At 52.7% G+C, this 18,618-nt stretch overlaps 1 protein-coding gene across 1 annotated transcript; it reads right to left on the minus strand.

Annotated features, from left to right (window-relative positions):
• Positions 1–1,302: 1,302 nt before the first annotated feature.
• On the minus strand, positions 1,303–14,527 carry FAM78A (family with sequence similarity 78 member A). The gene is made up of 2 exons (XM_027687822.1): positions 13,189–14,527; positions 1,303–5,762 (listed from the first exon to the last, which is right to left on the minus strand). The coding sequence occupies exons 1-2, from the start codon at positions 13,449–13,451 to the stop codon at positions 5,234–5,236; spliced, it is 792 nt and encodes a 263-aa protein (XP_027543623.1). The 5' UTR covers positions 13,452–14,527; the 3' UTR covers positions 1,303–5,233.
• Positions 14,528–18,618: the final 4,091 nt, after the last annotated feature.

The following is an 18,618-nucleotide window of genomic DNA, read 5'->3' on the forward strand; positions in this document are numbered from 1 at the left end:
GCACCCCCCAGGCTGTGCTTCCCATGTGCTTCCCTCCATCCTCCTCATCCCTCGCGGGGGGTTCCTGAGTCTCTGAGCAGACAGTGAGTGACCGGGTGCTTTTGGCTTTTTCAGGGTGTCTCCCAAAGCAGCTGTGACTTGGCTGGTGTCCCCTCCCCACCTCTCCCTCCTTCCAAAACTGGAACATCTAAATTTAACCTGCTATCAACAGACGAGGCTGGACAGTTTCCACTCTGGAAAGGAATCCCACTCAGAGCCCATCCTCTCCTCTGCTCCGGCTCCATCCATCCACATTCCTTTCCTCCACTATGTTTCCTTCCTTCCCTTCCCTTCCTGCACTTGGGTTTGTGTCACTGCCACGTGCTGGTGGAGCTTCCCAAATGGACTCTGTGGCTCTCCATGGATTATGTGGGCACACACCTCGGTGGGTTTGGGTGGTGGTGCCAGATCTCACTGCTGCCTGGCTCTGGAAGGGTTGGCTGGAACCTTTGAGGGGTGTAATGGGCCTGGAACAGGCTCTTGCTCACCCCAGGGAGGTGCAGCAAAGGGGGACACCCGTGTGAGGGTCCAGCCCCTGGGTAAAATGTAAAAAGGAGAAACCTGTGTCCCTTCCCTGGGCACAGCCGGTGGGACAGGAGCCCGCAGTGGGATCAGGCTGTGGTAGGAGGAGCTGAGGACAGAGCTGGAAGGTGCCAGGGTGGATTTAAGGGATCAGCAGTGGAGCTGTGCTGGCTGCTTGACCAGGCAACCCCTGCTCTCCAGAACTCATGGCAGCAGTTTCCTTTACTGGAAAGCAAAGAAAAGCTAAATGTGATAATTTTGAGGGGTGCAACAAACAACAGAATGAATACAGGTGGTCTTTGAAACCCAATTGTGGGCTGCAGCAGCTTTTACCCTCTCCTTTGCCCAGGGCTGTGCTCTCTCCAGATGTGGTGTTTACAGTGAACATCTGACCTGGCTTTTGCTAAATAAGCAAACAGTGTCAGGAAACCGAACTGTGCAGAAGTTCAGCCGCTGCCTGCACCAACCAGCCCGGCTCCAGCTGCCCCAAGATGTGCAGCAGCCTGGTAATGAAAAATGCAGGATGTCGGTGTTTTTCACCAGAAAGCTTTGTCTGCTGTGGCCTAAGAGTTGATATGGAGAGAGAAGGCACTCCTGGTAAATAGGGTGTTTATCTCTGCCTTGAAACGTGAAGCACAGAGCCATTTGTTTAAAAACAGCCACCGCCCAAACGACTCCAGGCAGACGCGTTTGAAAATTTCACTTTATTTCTCCGTCTGTTATAAAAGCAGGGGTTTGGGGTTTTTTTTTTTTACATCTCTGTTAAGTGTCCAGACTCGGTACATCTTGGTTTTGTTTTCACAGTTATCTCTGCAAGACCAAGGACGATTCTTATTGCTGCGCCAGGAGCCAGGGCAGGAGGGACGGCGGTGCCGGAGCTTGGGCAGCCCTCGCCTTCCCCCCACTGCTGGGCCCAGCCTTGCCCTCTGCCACGCCGGCTCAACAGGTCTCTACCCCTCCCCAAGGCTGCTGAGGGTCTTGACTGACTCTCCGAGGGGCTGCCCCCCTCTTCCCACGCTCATCTCGGTGTCTAGGGTAGGAAAGGAGGACCGCAAGGTCTGTGATGCTGTTCGGCCACCTTGGCCGTGCTCGGCAGCCCCTGCCTGTCCCTGGCTGGGGAGTGGGTGCAGGGGAGGGTCTCAGCCCTCCTGCTTCCCACCCTGCACCATGACAGGGCTTTGACAGGGGTGGTCAGGCTGCACACTCAGCTCCTGGGGGGATTTGGGGCTGTAAAGAGCTGAGCATCATTGATGGGAGGGGTGAGGCAGAGACACACTCACAAACACCTGTATCTCGTGTCGGTGCCCATCACCTTCCCTTTGTGTATTCCTTGTTCTGCAAAAAGCTGCCAGAGAGGAGCTTGATTTACCTCTGCTCATTTACCACCTTGCTCAGTGCAGGATGCCCCAGGTCCCCAGATATTTAAGTCCCCATTGGGACCCTGCCAATCCCTGTTCTAACCACAGGGCCATTAACCAGCTGGAGCAATAGTGGTGTCTAGAGCCCTGTTACTTCCAGCCATCCTTCCTTTTATAGACAATCTGTCCCTATCAGTTCTGTAACGAAGCAGCATTGGAAAAACATCACTTTGAATCACAACGCATGAAATCTCAAAAGAGGCAGCATCACTTTCTGTGCCATGTCTGGTGATGCAAATGGAGGTGGAGGGGCACGTTTTGACCTAGGCACGGGATAAAGGCATTCTTTGGGAAGGGAGAAGTCCATGCAAAGCCGACCCCATCGTGAAATTTGAATTTTGTATTTACTGCTTAGCTGGGTCCGTTCAGTGCAACAGGACAAATTAGCCAGGGGGTTACTACCAAATTGCATGGATGCATCCAGTCCACCAGGTAGAGGGAATAGGAGGAACCAGATTTACTTAATGCACTGGGAGACTAAAGTCCAACACAAAGCTAAGTGGAAAAGGACAGAGGTGTTCCCTGAATGTGGTTTTTGGTGACTGAGAAGAAATCTTTCCTTGGAATTCCTTCGTGCAGCTAATTAAGACAACTGGGCCCGATTCCTTTGACCCACGCTGACATCAGTGAGAACTGTAAGTACTCAGCACCTGGAGACAAAGTGAATACCAAACACAAATCCCCCTTCTGCTCCCACCCACAGGACTGCCCAGGAGAGCACCTCAGTGGCAGCTGAGATGCGTGTGAGCATGATCAGCTATTCACCCACAGCTCACAGTTTGTCCTCTTCTGCCTGTATTGCCTCGGAGAAAATACAGACAAGTCCCAAAGGGCTGTGCCAGTAGAGATATAGTTGGATCTGAATCCAGGTAAGAAAACGGAGTTTAATACAGAGAGTGACTGTGCAAGTCCAAGTCTCTCTAGCTTCATCCTGTATAGTCCCAAAGCCTAGATTTAGGCACCCTTTGGCTCATGGATTTGGGTTTGATCCAGTCCAGTCATTTGCAAGCTGCTTGTAGTGCTGGACTTCCCACCTCGGAGATCTGCCCGTGGAAGGGAGCAGCTCTGTGGCTGAACATCTCTGAAAGCCAGTGGATGGAGGAGGGTGGGCTCCCCTGGAGATGAGGGGATGGCTGCAGGGCCCCAGGATCCTTGTTTGCTGGTTGGAGGCTGTCTTGGTGGGGGACACATCTGGGCGCGTTCCCTGGGCAGGGGGTGACGTTGAACCTGCTGCTGAAGTCGGTGGTTGGTGGCTGTGGAGAAGTGAGGAAGGAGAATTTCTTGCTGGTAACGTCCCGTGTGGAAGATAAAGATGGGAATAGCAGCTAATTGGTGCCTCTCCGAGGGGAGAGCCTTTTGAGCAGCACGTGTGGGGGTTGTGAGACCTGTTCAGACCAGCTCAGCAGGGCCAGGCTTGTACCTGGCACACGGAGCTCTTCTCAGTCTCAGCTCTTGAGGCAAGTTGTTAATACGAGGAAGAAACATTTTCTAGGGGAAGGAGCTGCAGAGGGAAGTGATCTGCCCTGGGCCATGTGCTGGAGCAGAGCAGATCCTCCGCTCCCCATCCTGTGCCCTGGCCTCCAGATGCCACCTTTACCACACAACTTCCTCTGCCTGCAAACCACGTCCCTCCCATTCAAACAGCTCCTCTGTGCCACCCTCCTCTGCAGAAGTGCACCTGGTTATCTCAGAAGCCATCTGGTCCTTACTGAAACCTACAGGTTCCACCTCCTCCTCCAAATGCTCCTTCCTCACTGAGGATCCACACCAAGGCTCAGGTGTTGCCCTGCCTGCACCTTCTCGTGCATCACCCTTTGCTACAGTGGATGTTTGTGCCATGACCAGACAGGGATGGTGTCATGGTCCTGTCTGTACCCCATTCCTGACAGTCAGGTAGGTCGGGAGGTCATTGGGAAGAAAATTATCTACTAACCCCAATGTGGTTTGTTATCACAGGAGGAAGAGTTTTCCACAGCTGTCTCTGCTGTGTTTGCTGGGAATGGGTGCCTTTAGTTTTCAGATGTGGCTGTTCCTGAATTATGGATATTGCTGGGTAGGCTTGGTAGATAAGATCTGCCCTCACTGACACCCATGAGTCTCCAATGACTTCAGAAGGATGCTTTTTATATCCTGCTCTTTGTACAGCACCGTCATTGGAATTCCATGGGAAAACGGGGCAACAGAGCTTCACCCAACAACAGCCAGTGCACAAGCCCTTGGCTCTTATCCATGAGAAAGTGAGACTATGGGCTAGTTGGGCAAACATCTGTGTGTCCTAAAGACAAACACAGTGGGACATCCACCCCTTGATTGATATTGACTCCCAGGGCCACAATTCCAGCTGTGAGGTTATCCCATATTAAAATGCTAACGGGAGGCTGAGATCACCACGGGTGAGCAGCGTGAGCTGCTTCCTACCCCTCCTGCAAAGTAGGGAGATGGCCTGGTAGCTCCCACTCCAGAGCCAGCTGACAGCAGGTTTGTTATTTGCATTGCTTTGAAACTGAGATTATTTCCGTGCTTCCTTGTTCCAGGTTTTAAAACCAGGACGGTTTTCTTTTTATCTCGCTTCTTCCAATTTCATGCCCTTTTCATCCATCAGCCCGTGCCACACTGACAATCTATTCCTGGCTTCAAAATTTTCTCTCCAAAATTCTGTAGAAAGGACATTCTGCCTGGTGGTGTTTTTGTTGTTGTTTTTTTTTTTTTCAAACATAGCTTTAAGGCAAAAGTTTGGCAATGCAAAGCAAAGTCTACATAAGGCCGCATGACTTGGATTTGCAACTCAGAACCTTACTGCTTTAAAAAAAAAAAAAATCCCTTATCTTAAATAGTCAACTTTTTGCTCCAGGAACTTGTTTCGTTCTCAACCAAAAAGAAAAAAAATTTCTTAAAATCTCAAATAAAATGTTCTTATTGTTCTGGGCAGTCTGGACAAGCTAATGAGACTGAAATTCAAACAGGAACTAAAGTAGGGAAGAAAAAAAAAAAAGCTATAGGGTAGACATCAGTGTTAGTTTCTTCCCTTAGGAATCCAGTGATGAGACAGACCCAGTCCAAAGGTCTCCTCTTTAGCTTTAGCACAGTGAAATCCGTCCCAATGGGAGAAGGTAGAATGGTTGCATTTGTTGAATGAATAAAAAGTGCATTTTGATTTTGCTCAGATTATACATGTGTATCCTAATACCTAAGTGATTGTTTTGCTTCAGGTTCTTGTGTTCTCCCTTTCTGGTGCCGGGGACGCCAGGTGTGTATTACCGATGTTTGGGAGGTATCACCACGAGCGGTGGTCCATCCTTTGGCCTCCACATGAGTACCTGAGCATCATTGGCATTGGGTTTGACAAGGGCACTGGGTGGTATTGGCTCATTCTTGCTAAGGACCTGGGGCTGCTCTTGGGCAGAGGGCTCCTGCAGCTTGGCACGCTGCCCCAGGGGCCTGCTGGGGTTGACCTCGATGCCCAGCCTCATGCGCCATTTGATAGTCTGCAGGGTCACCATCTCGTTGGTGGCCGTGTTGGTGGCCACCAGCCAGGTGGTGAAGCTTTGATCCCGGTGGATGCTCGTGAGCTTGGCCACGTTGCTCTCGCTGACGGGCACCGCCCACGTCACGCTCGGGTAGAAGTTGTCGTTCATGCTGATGTTGAACTTGGACTCCTTCTTGGTGGGACCCACGATGGTGCAGGTTTCTGTCGTGTTTCCGTACCAGGGATAGTTCACCCCGTCTGAGTCACTGATGGCCTGGATTTTACCGTCCAGTAGGTCGGGAAGCTCCCAACTCGACCTGCCGTAATCAACAACAAATTATGGATAGTGCATTAATTAATTAGTTTAGAAGCATGCTGGACTTCAGGAAGGAGTTGTGGATGCATCCTCCCTTTAGCTTTTACTGGAATCTGTGCCCTTCGTGCCATCCTGCTGAAGGAGCTCATCCCTGCCATTAAAACCATCCTTTCTCAGCAGGGCTGCTCTTGATCCGTTCCTCCCCTAAATTTCTCTCTGGATGAGCCACTGTCCCTCCCTGCTGTCTGCCTGGTGCTGGAAGTGTAACCCATCCTTCTCCAGCCCTTGGAAGGACCCAGCTCAAGGGCTGCACACCAGGCTCCAGGCTGGGGATGGTGTTACAGTAATCAGAGACCCCGAGGTCGAGCAGCTTGTAAAACTGCCTGCGCCGGTCATCTGTGAGAGAGACAGAAAGGTCAGTCTTTCTAACAAGAAAGTCAGTGAAAATGGTCTCCTGTCACCTTGTACTGCTGATGCACAAATTGGAGTGGGGTTTTTTATTAACTTCCAATTTAAATTTTAAGATTAGATTTGCCAATAGAGGTGCAAACTGCTGTAAATGTCTCAGAAAAAGGGTTAGACGTTTGCACTAAGACAGCACGACCACAGATCACATGCTCAGCGCACACCAGGTGTTTTAAGGACACTCTTTTCAAAAACAGGCTGGCAGAGGTGGTTCTAAGGTACCTTTTCCCTCTTTCTTACAAATGAGCCCTCCCCACCACCCAGGGATGGTGTCCCAGCCACCGAGGTGGCAGAAGGGGCTGGGTGGCTGCAGCAGTGGTGTTTGCACCTGACCATGCTCTGGGGCTGGGACTCTGGGCTGTGCTCCAGCCCCCCAAGTCCTGCGGCTCCCTGCTGCGGGCTGGGATATGATTTATCCCGGGAGGAGACAGAGGGGACACGCTGAGGCTCGTCAGGGTCACGGTAACTGTCCAAGCCTTTCATAAGTCTGGTGCTGCAGCTTAAAATAGCCCTTTGGTTGCAGTGGGGGCTGTGGGTGGGGGTACGTGTCAGCCTGGCCGGCTCTTGCACAGCTTTGGGATGAGCTGCTCTGGGCAGGGCTGATGTGACCGTCTCACAAGGCTGTTCTGATTGTTAATTAGTTAATGACCGTGAATTGCCTCCATGTTTGCAGCTGCTGGATCGTTCGGCAGTGAGCTGTGTCTGGCTCTGGCTGGAGGATACCGTGGGGGATTTAAAGATCTCATTTATCTTTTTTCCATGCGAGCAGGGGGTCCTAGCAAACACCTCCCCTGTGCCACGCAGGCGGGTGCCTGGCAGGAGCCCGGGAGATGGAAGTGCGAGGCAGGATGTGGGGTGCTTGGGGGGATGCAGGGATGCTCCGAGCAGCAGGGCCAGGGGACGCTCGGAGCAGCAGGACTGGGGGTTGCAGGGCTGCTCTGAGCCGCAGGACCAGGGGTTATGCAAGCACAACATCTCCCCGCACAGATTTACAGGCTGCTGTCAGCTACAGCACCGCAGCTGCAGCAATCCTCTCCTCCAGAGCCCATCGCCAGCAGGCAGAGGGAGTCCTTTCCCTGGAAGAAAATTTTTAGTGAAGGCAGCCAAAAGGAGATCCCTGAGCAGTCCTGCCAGGACCCCTGTCCACTGCAGAGATGTTGATATGCTCTGCTCTCCAAAGCAGAATCGTCCTGGCTCTCCACCCCCACGCTCTGCAGGCAGGGCTGAGCAGAGGAAGGCTCTGGGGATGCTCTGTGACCCAGCCCTCACAGGCAGATGAGTGGAGGTCGTGCTCTGCCCCCACCTCCTCCCCACTGCACAGCCCGGCTCCGAAACCCCATCTGGGGGCTCTTTCTCTCCCTTTCAGCAGCTGGTTTAGGATTACTTTCCATTCAGACAGTGGCTGGTACTCGGCTTGGCTGTCACCCAGGGGTGAGATGTGACAGTGTCCTGGAGGTTGACTCTGTGACAGGCACAGTGCTAAGGTGCAACCACAGCACGTCTGCAGGTACAGAAGTGCCAAACCAGGACCTGAGATGCTACAAGAGGCTGATAACCCTCCTGGGCTGCTCCAGCCTGCTTGGGTCAGAGGTTGGTGGGTGAATGGTGGGAAAATCAGGTAGAGGATGCTCAGAAAATGCTGGTCCACTAATATCTGCTTCTCCCCATCTTCATTCCCAGTACAGAATTGCAGGACCTTCTTAGGATTTGCCTGGCGTTTAAACAAGAGTAAAAAGGTGGAGCTGTGTCAGGGCCTGGGCAGGATGCTGGAGGCAGAGCCTGCAGAACCCCAGCACAAAGCCAAGTGAGCAGCTTGGCTGGGGTGGCCCAGGTGGGCACCCAGCTTAAGGAAAGGCAGGAATGGGGAAGGAGAAACTGTGTTTCTTCACAGAGCAGGCTGTGCCTAATTCTGGTGTGTGGTTAACCCCAGAGTTTCAAAACCATCACGCTTTATCTGCATAGCTTGGAATAAGGAGAAAAATGAGGCCTCATGATGGTCCCATGACTGGAGCAGAGCAGAGGCTGCCCGGTGGTTGCTGCTGGCGGTGGTTGCCCCTTGCCTGATGCTACAGCAGAGCCTGTGTGCCAGCCAGGCTTGGCAGCCCTTGCTTGCAGAGCGTGTCCATGTTAAATAATATGCCAACAACTGGATGATTTTGGAAAGAATGCTGTGGAATGATCTTTGGCTGCATCAGCATCTTTCTTTGGTAGTGTCGAGCCAAGGAGAGACCAGAAAGTGCCCAGTAAACACTTTGCTGACAATAGCAGGGAAGAGGAATGAAAAGAAACCAAGCTATCTGGTTTCATGGGTTCACTATAGCTGATCAGCTCCAAAATCAGTAGATTCTGGCTTGTAGTACTGACAAGCTAGTTTCTCAAAAAAGCTTTAAACCTTCTCTGAAACCTTCAGAGTCAGTTTGGGCATCATCAGTGACTGGAGCTGCCAAGAATCCTCTCTTAACAAATGTCTTCTTGCTACCAGAAGGAACTTTGAGCTATTTCTTGTGTCAGAACCGGAGCCCTGCTGCTGACAGCCAAGCAGCTTTATGTAGGTTTAAGCCTCCTAGTCCTCTTTCAGACACTTTTCTTCCTATTCTGTCACACAGAATGAAGCCCCCAGCTCATCTCAAGCCCCCAGATATCTGTCTCACAGCACCCATCAGGGCAATCACTGCAGTGGCCTGGGCAGTGACAGCAAACCCAGCACAGCAGCCTCCAGCCCTGAGCATCCAGCAGTGTGGATACATCCAGTTAACCTTTTCAGACAGGCACTATTGCATCCTCAGCTCCCGTTCCTTAAAGCCAGCTCCTAACTAGTCACAGGCCAGATGGACTTGCATAACCTTGTGCTCTCTCCAGTACTTTCCTCTCCAGCAGCTCCTCAGACAAGAACAGCCCCACTGGGATGCAGCCCCTGCTCGTGCAGGTACCAGGGCCACGTGTGGGTGCAGTGAAACGCTGTCTCAGGTATTTCACATCCCTGCTCCCACCTGCCTCCCTCCACCGCTGGCCTGCGCTGGGGACTCATAAAAGGAAGAAAACCTGACAGGCAGAGGTGCTTAATTTTAAATTGTGCTTTACAGTGCCTCTCTCAGCTACTGCAGCACGTCAGGGAAGTCAAGGCAGAGTCAGAGTGAAGAACAGGAAGGAAATTTCAGATGTTGTTCCCTGGCTGACAGAGCTGTGCTGCTCTGGTCCCTCTTCCCCCCACCCTCCAGCTGCGTGTTCCTGCCTCGTCTCTTGAACTGGCAGCAATGTTTGATGCATGGCTGGTTCAGGGAGTAAAACCAGCAGAAAACTGGCGTTAGGAAAAAAGGATCAGTTTCTGCTGGTTTAGCTGAGCAGACTGAGAAGACTCAAGTCTGCCTGGACAAGCTATTTAAGCTAAGGTGGGTGCTCACAGCACAGGTGAGGGTCAGGGGCCACGCAAGGGCAGCAAAGCCTTTTCCTCTAAACCCCTGGAGGGGTGAATTCCCACAGTGAACTGACCTCCCTTCACTTCCCATGGAAAGAATACCCTTTTTTTCCTTTGCTGAATTTTGACTGTGTCCTCCCTCCCGAGGACTGGGGTTTTATTCTCTTGACAAGCTGATTTCTCCAGTTCATTGTGTCCCTGCTGCAGGGCACGGAAGATTTAATCTCACCAGAGAGAAGCCCGGTGAGGCACAGTGATGATGTAATGATGCAAGTGCCCCATCCGGTCCTCCAGGGGAGAAACATCCCCCTGAAACTTCTCCAGATTCTTGGCTGATCACATTATTCCAACTCCAATTTATTTATCTCTCTCTTTTGCATATCTCCCATCTGCACCGCTTCTTGCACATCTCCATGGAGATGGAGAAACAGGGCTGATAATGCCATTCCAGCAGGGCCCAGCCCCTGACACAGGTCCCACCAGGTGCAGAAACCAGCACCCACCCCAGGAGATGCCAGCAGGGACCTGGTCAGAGCTGCAGGTCAGAGCTCTGGCCTGATCCTGATGCCTTCCCTCTGCACAGCAGCACCTTCCCTAAGGATCAGGGTAAAACCCTGCATGGGGAGAGCAGCAACAGCAGTCATGGGGTGAACACGAGTTCGCCCCAGTTCTGCATAGAGCAGGGTGAGAGAGCACATCCACATCCTCATGCTGGTGGTTTTCATGTACCCAGCAGCATCTACTGAGTCACACTGAGTAAAACAATGCCAGCATTTATGTGTTATGTGAGCTTTAATTCTTTTCCTTTACATCTAAAAACGCTGCGTTTAGCCCCAAAATTGTCAGTGCCACTTTAAACGCATGTGTCTAAATTATCCCCTCTGTAGCTCCCATCCCTATAGCAGCATTATGCACAGCTCCATCTGCTCCAGTATTTCTCAGCTGTTTCCATCCTCAATATAATGGCCAGCTTATGCACAGCTACCAACTTCCCAGCAGAGAAGTGAAAAATTAATCCAAAGCCTGCTGTAAGTATTGGTGCTCCGTTTGACCAACTGATTTTTGATTATTTGGAGTTTTCTCTTTGCCTGCCACGACAGTGATTAAAAATATGCATGTGGCAGTAGCCTCTCTCCATCATGGAAAGTTGGGACAAATACTCTGTTGGCATAAATCGATGCAGCTCTGTGGAGGTCAGTGGGATTACATTGAGTTACACCAGCTAAAGCCTTGGCCCATCCTTTCCCATAGGTTTGTGTCCTGTCTCTCTCTCTACAAAGGTCTTCCAAGAGCACGTTCTGATGGCACTGGAAGAGGCCTTTCCTCCCAAATGCCTTTATTTATAGCTTTCAGATGGCAACGGGTCTATAGAAGGAGAGTGGAGGAGCAGACCAATTCCTGCTTATGTTCGGGGTAACTTTTTTAGTATCAGTTAAATGTCAAGGAACCTCCTAGGGAAAAATCTTTGTTTCCATGATTTTCTGGCTAATAGCTCTCCTACATAGATGCAGTTTTTAATTCTACCTGTTTACAGCACTTAGCTGGTAGATACTCCCTTCTTTTTTTGTCCCAAAGCATTCCAGCAAGGGCAGACCGTACCAAATCCTCATTTTAAACACAGGGAAACTCAGGTGCAGGGAAATAAAAGGCCAGGCTGAGATTTGCAGCCCACAGCAGCACTGGCAGCATCACTGCCCAGTCTTTTTTATTTCAGTGCATCTGAGCTGTATTTATATACAGTGGACTTCTCTGTTTTCCTTTGCAGCTGGTCAGTAAAGACAGGATTTCTAAACGAGCCTGAGAATTACACATGCAAATCCCAAAGGCCTGGAATTGGGAACATCTGAGCAACAAATTGTCCTTGCTAAAGATGGTGTTGGAGCCAAAAAGCCTACAGATTTCGGGCCTGCTGTAAGTACTTTTAAAATCAAGATAAGCCGGTCTGCACTGCTGGTGTTTGCCAGGTGCCAGTTCGCTTCTCCAGGCACTTTCTGCTTGAGCTGAGAGGGGACGTGGGGACAGAAGGGGGGCAGCCTGTCGCCTCCGGCTGCTCCTCGGCGTGCCCTTCCCTCTGGTCCACATCTCCCGGCGCCTGATTCGCGTGATGCTGAGATGCTGAACCCGTGTCCTCGGCGGGGCTTACAGGCGGCAGGGAGGGAAGGAGGGCCGGGGTGTGCGTGCAGATGTTCAGGCCATCAGGAAGGCGCTGCGTTAAGTCCGAGATTGCCCTGCTCTGCAGCCCTCCGTGCTCCCCTCCTCCCTCTGCCCTCCTCCCTCGGTGATGTTTAAGCCACCCAGACTGACCCCGGAGGGGCTGAGCCGGCATCCCCCTGACTCGGGGCACTTGGGATGAGCAGGGGGGTGGGTTGCTCGGACCTGACCTTCCCGTCCTTCCTCCCTTTCCCCCAGAGGCCGGGCGGCATCAGCGCCCGCAGCCGCGGACCCATCTGTGCCAGCGCCGCGCTCTGCGCCCGGGTTCTGTCCCCGTGCCTGGACGGACAGATTTCTGCTGCACCAGGAGGCTGCACCTCGTGCTGCCCCAGCACCGTGAGTTGCAGAATTGCTGCTCTGTGCAGGCATTTAGGGATCAGGTGCTGGGGCTGACTTAATTGCGGGCCAAAGCCTGCAACAATGTTTGGAGAACAAGCTGGTGGGGGACTGGGGAGAGACGACTTTTCTCGGCAGGGAGGCGAATTCTAATTTGACTCATTCCTGTCTCGCTATGACTGTCTGACCAGTAACACGGGGATTTTTTTGGTGTGCAAACAGCCCCTGTATTCCCCCTACCTCACATATACACCTATATATTCCCATTTGCACATTACCCATAAGGAGGGTAACGTGAAATTTTCACCCTGCTCCAAGGTGATGCAGAGGGTTTAATTCTCAATGGGTTAAATGCATCCTGTGCTTTCCCCGGGGGCTGCCTGCTACCGTGGGCAAAGCGAGCAGGATTCCTCCTGTGACGTTAAATGTGCTCCCAAAGGTGGTGGGCTACCGAGCTCCCAGCCACAGCTCTCTGCAGCAGCAGCAGCAGCACAGCACGCCAGGGACGGCTCTGTGCCACAAGTGTCAGCCCTCGGCTTTCCCTGGGGCTTCTCAATGCGCAGTGTTGGGATGGGGAGGGATGCAGGTGAGAGGAGCTGGTGGTCGGGAGAACCACTCGTGTCAAACACATATCAAAACAGGAGTGCCTGCCGTGGTAGGGCTGCCCTGGGGTTTCAGGATCTCCACTGCTGCCCAAAAGCTGTTGAGAAATAGTGTGTTGCTTTTGGGTTCCTACCAGAACAAGTAGGGTTTGACTGGGGCTTGGGCAGGCACATTCCCATTCGAAGAGAACACTACCCACTCCTTTAGTAGGGCAGGGACAAGCTCTCCTGTACTTTAAACATATAAGAAAGTCCTGTTAAGTTTCAGAGGAGCTGGGGTTTAAAATCTGGATTATAATTTTGGGGTTTAATCCACTATTCCCCAGCCAGGCCATGGCCCTCCCGCTCTTCCTTCCCGCTAGGCAAACGCACCCGCACGCGCTCTTGGAAATACTTACATCCCCTGTTCCCCGTAGTGATTGTAAAATTCCATGTGGCTGCAAGCCTGGATCCAGCCCACAATCCAGGTCTCCTTCTTGGGAAGAGGGGGCACCAACACTTGCGCTGAGGCTCGGAAGTGAGGGGTCCGGTAGCGCAGGACCACGCTGGAGGACTCGTCAATGCTGGTGGGAATGGGATCGATGGAGGCTTTGACTTCAATCACTGAAATACTTTCCCGGAAAACTTTGGATTTGCAGCTAATACTCTGAATACAGCCCATGGCATACCCCGAGTACAGTCCGACGCGGCTCCTAGGGTACTCCAGCAATCCTTGGGAATATTAGGCATTGAAATTATCTGGTGCTAGATCAATTACAGATCTTCTGGGTTTGTAGTCTCAAAACTGATATCCATAGGATAGAAAATTCATCATGTAAAGCCTTAATTTGAGTATCTGTCTTACCAGTACTACTCCTATTTTTGAGGTTAGCTGCGCTTCAGAAGCAAAAGGGCCTTTAAAATTTTTTTCCCCTTTTAATGACCCATTAATTCTCTTGCTCAGTCTTTGAGTTAAAAAAAGTCTCTTGAGTTCAATAAATAACGGTGGTGTTCTTAGCTGATATATTTAGTCCTTCCTTTCCTCAGATGCGGTCTGTCATTCACCGTCAAACATAGGACTAGCCGGTATTTCCCTTTATTCTTTGGATGAAAAGCAGAATGTTGATAGACACATCTATATAAATAATGAAATAGTTTTTAGCCCCAGCTTGTCACAACCGGTGTGGATTTCCACTTCCTGACTTGCAGTTGTTCATAACTTCCTTTCGCACAGAATTACAATAATAACAGAAAAGAAACGACGGCTGGAAAAACGCAAAAAGTCGCCAAATCTCCCAATTTGGAGGCTCCTCCGCCAGCGATGTTAGGGCTTTGGGGATTAATTTTTTTTTTTTCTCTCTCTCTCTCTCAGAAATAGCCGTGCGGCCAGGGCAGCAGCGCGGTGCCGGTGGGGCCGGCGGCTCCGGGAGCGCTGCGGGGCAGGCGGCGATGAGCCTCCCCCGCGCCCGCCGGGGCCGCGCCGCTCCGCGCCCGCTCAGCGCCGCGGAACCGCCGCCCGTGACATCCCCCGACACGCACCGGCCCGGGGGGCGCCGGCCGCGCCGCTCCCCTTCCTCCTCCTCCTCCTCCTCGGCGAGCGGCTCTCCGCAGGGGTGTCCGACCTTCCTCCTCCTCCCGCTGCTGCTCCCGGGCGCGCCGGCTGTGGCTCAGCCGGCGGGGCTCATGGGCGGGCGGCGGGGCTGCCCCGCACACGCGTGGGCCCCGCAGGGCGTCACAGCATCCCGGGGAGCAGCGCCGAGCCCCGGCCGCGCCGCCGAGCCCCGGCTCCCTGCGCTGCGGGGGCGAGCGGCGGCGCGGGGCGGGGGGGGGGAGGCTCCTTCTCTTTCGCTGGGTGGTTTGGTTTTGGTTGTTGGTTTGTTTTTTTTTTCCTCCCCTTCGCCTCTTTTGCTTTTAGCTGCCCGGGGAGGTGAGCGGAGCAGGATCGGTGCCTCCACCTCCCGGCTGCCGCAGGCTTCCTTTCCCGCAATACATTCGCGCACCCGGGGACGGCGCCGGCCGCGGGTCTCAGCCTCGCCGGTGGAGCGGGGGGTTGCGGGGGGGCTCCCGCTCCGCTCGCCGCCGCAGCATCAGAGAGGCAACGGGGGTCAAACTTTGCAGGAACTCGCTCGCAGCCCCTCGGTGCCCCCGGGCGTGCCCGAACGATGCCGCCCCGGCTGCCCGGGCAGGGTCCGCCGCATCCCCCTTGGCTCCGCCGGCCCCAGCGGCACCGGCTGCGGGTCCGGGCCCCCCCGCGCCCCCCGCCGCCCTGTCCGCCCTCCTTCGCCCAGTGCCATCCCTCCCCCTGTATTTCGCTTTTAAACTGCAGCTGTTGAAGGCTAAACCTCCTTTGCAAAAAAAAAAGCAGCATTTCCTCCCACATATCCGTGAATTCTGGGTAATGTAGTTTTTTTTGTTTTCTTTTAGAAACGCCTTTCCCTCCCCGTCCCCCTTTATTATTATTTTTTTCTAATTTGGACACAGAGTATATTTTCTCTTGAGTTTTCAGATTAAGATTTTCCGCAACTGGCTGAAGATTTGCAGGTAAATTTGGTACCAACCCAAGGGCACCAAAGGCGATGGTCTCCTTATTTGCAGAACCTGTAGCCCTAGGCTGGATGGGCTGTGGTTCCAGCAGTGAGAAATGCAAAGCTCTCCATAGCAGCAGCAGGACTGGAACAGGGAGTAAGAAGAATCTGAGGCAGCAGCAGCCTGTGGAAATTTGTAAACTTCTATTACAGATGGTTTTGGGAGTACCACTGCTGGCTGGTCCTGCTGGCCATCTGAGGATCTGAACACCAGGTGAGGTGCATGTGTCCAGCTTTTCACAGAATACAGCTCTCCCTTTCTGGTAATAGCTGGTTGAGTTGAATGCTGGGTGAGAGTGTTCTCTGTCACTTGTTTCTAAAGAGGAAAGCTGGGGAACAGAGAGGTAAAAATTGCTTTGCTGGTGCTGGTTGTGTTGCACTACAGCAGCACAGACATGAGTAAACGTGTTTTAGTTTTTCCCACCCCGCAGCCTCAGCAGGCTGGATTAGCCCTCAGCAGGTAGGAGAGACTGGAGCTACTGGGTGATCCTGACAAGTGAATGTCACAGAACGAGGGGAGGCAAATTTGCTCCTTTCCACCCACAGCAGGTGGAAAAAAACCACAGTATATTGTTATGTTTTTCTTCCGCACGCGCTTCTCAAAGCACTGGGGAAGTATTTATTTTAAACTTCACAGTCTCTGTGAAGGGCACAATTACAGTCACTAGCCCTGTGACAGAGAGAAACACTAAGAACCTGCTCAAGCTACGAGCAACTTACTACTGTGTAGTACAAGAAAGAATGAAATTAGCATCTTCCGAATGAAATATCCAGCAGCCTCCAGAAGGTGCTGAAATCCTTTGACATCTCCAAGACTCTTTCACACTTTTCAAACAAGCTTGTCACAGTTTCTCAGAGCATCATGGATCTGGTGAAACTGCATATTCTGCGACTTCAGTTTCACTCAAGCTTCAGCCAGGTCTTGCTTCAACTTGGCTGTCTCTGGTGTTCTGGTCAACTAGGAAATTGCATTATCTCATTCTAATTAAATCAGCTTTTCATCTTCAGCCGGAGTTTTCGTTGGGTTTTGGTCCTGCCTGTCTCCATCAGGCTGCTGTGAGTGATTAAGGCATTAGCACACCCCACCCCGGAGTGGCTGCATTAAGCCATGGGCAGAAGGGCTCCTGTGCCCGAGTGTGTGGTGCTCCCTGATGGGATTGCTGGAGATGCGAGGCCAAGCTGTGGTAAGTAAGAATTAGGAGTGTCTGGTGATGCTGTGAGTTGTTTGCTTCTGCTGCCCATTTGATGCACCCGTCCATGTCTCACTGTAGCTCAGCCCTGCTCCGTTCCTGTGGGGGTTCCCCACAGCATCATGGCCTGCACAGTGTCTCCATGTCCTTCCAGCATGTTTTCCGGGTTTATTAAAGGACAGGGTCTCCCTGCACTGTCTGAGCAGTGGCAATAAAAGCCGCCCACCAGAGGCCATGCTGGCACTGCTGATGCACCGCTGCGTGTGCAGTAAATACTGCAGGGTATCATATTTTATTTTGGCCAAGCTTTTCTTTTTGTCCCTAGAAGAATCCCACCCAGGAACACCGGGTTTGCTGGAAGCACTTTGGTTGCAAGTGCTCCTTCTTGGCCAGTTGCTGCCAGTGGCTGAGATTCACCAATGCTACCAGTGAGCTGCAGAGAAAGGGGTTGGAGCCGTCACTCTTGCCCCACCCACATTCCAGCGTGGTTTGCATGGCCCTGCTGGCCACTGACACTGTGTGTGGCCACAGCTGTGCAGGGCATTGTGGCCAGCAGCCCCCAGCCCCTGGGCCAGGGAGGGTGGGCAGGATGGCGAGGAGCACAGCCAGGGCATGGGTGAAGGGAGCGTGCTGGATTTGTCCATCTGGGCGTTCTCCCAGGTGCTTGATGAGCCCCGTGGATCATGTGTCAGGCCTGGAATAGCCCCACTAGAGCAGGGAGCCTGTCTACAGGTTTAGCAGGGATATTTATAAACCCCTGGGTTTGTGGCTGTTTTTTGAGCAGCACAGCAGGACGGGGCTTGTTGTGGCCCCAGAAGGGTCAGGGACGTTTCCTTCCCAAGCTCAGTTTCTTTGGCTGGGACTGGCAGTGACAGCCCACCTGGCTGCAGGAGAGACCAAACAGCTTTCCTTTCCCACTCTACTTCTGACAGGGGTTTGCTGGCACTGGGTCCATCACGCACTGCCCTTCCTCCCCTGTGCCCTTCCCACCAGGGACTCATGCTGGGCTGTGAGGTTGGAGTCTCATGGGGCAGCTTGGGCAGAGAAATTCCCTCATATCAGTGTCAGCAGAAGAGACAGGCACCAGATTAAATTCACTCTCAAAGCTTTCAAGGTATTTTTTAACCCATGACAGCTCCCGAGGAACATGTTCGGTTGTAGCTCAGCATCCCCAGCACCAGACTGGGCAGGAGTCTCCCTATTTCTGCAGCCTCCTGGCCACCAGCACCTTTAACCCTCTGCCCACTGATGTTTGCACAGAGCCCCACGCTGCAGCAGCCCTGCACGGAGCAGGAGAATCCACGAGGCCATCCAGGAAGGTGATGACTACAGGCAAGCAAAAGCAGTGATGATGACATCTCCTTGGTTGGTGTCAGGTGGACTGAGATTTTCCACATGCCTGGGAGCTGGGCAGTGGGATGAGGGCAGGCAGATAGGGACAGGGTGCTGACTGCCCCGATAGTGTGAGAATGTGGCTGCACAGCCGGTGATCGGACGGGAGCTGGGGGGTGTTGGTGATGTGGCACCTTCTGTGCAAGCGCCAGGGCTGCCACAGCCCCACGTGGTACCTGAGCTGAGCAGGGTTGTGTTTTATCAGCTGGGTGGGGGTGCCTGAGGAGGGGATGAGTTCTTCCTCCGGCTGGGATCATAGAATCACAGAAGGGTTTGGGTTAAGCTCTCCATAGCAGAGGGGCTCCAGCCCTCAGAGCATCTCCATGGCCTTTCATGGACTCATTCCAACGGGTCTGTGTTTTTCCTATGCTGGAGACCCCAGAGCTGGACACAGTGCTCCAGGTAAGGTCTCACCAGGGTGGAGTAGAGGGGCAGCATCACCTCCCTTGACTAGGGATAGGTTGCTGGAGGGTATGATTCAGAAATAAATTGATGTATATTATTTTCCTTTGAGAGAGGAAAATATGAACAAAATCCAGAAGTGAGCGCTCCTCAGGACCTCAAGCACTTGCTTGTCCAAACATTGCTGTTGTCTCTGGCCAGTGGGTTGGGCAGATGGGCACAGCCTGGGTGCACAGTTCACTGAAAGGATTTTGAGAACTATGGATAAAAAGTGTGAAGA

Source organism: Neopelma chrysocephalum, unplaced genomic scaffold, assembly GCF_003984885.1.
Source record: "Neopelma chrysocephalum unplaced genomic scaffold, ASM398488v2 Primary Assembly neopelma1_74, whole genome shotgun sequence".
Classification (NCBI taxonomy): domain Eukaryota; kingdom Metazoa; phylum Chordata; class Aves; order Passeriformes; family Pipridae; genus Neopelma; species Neopelma chrysocephalum.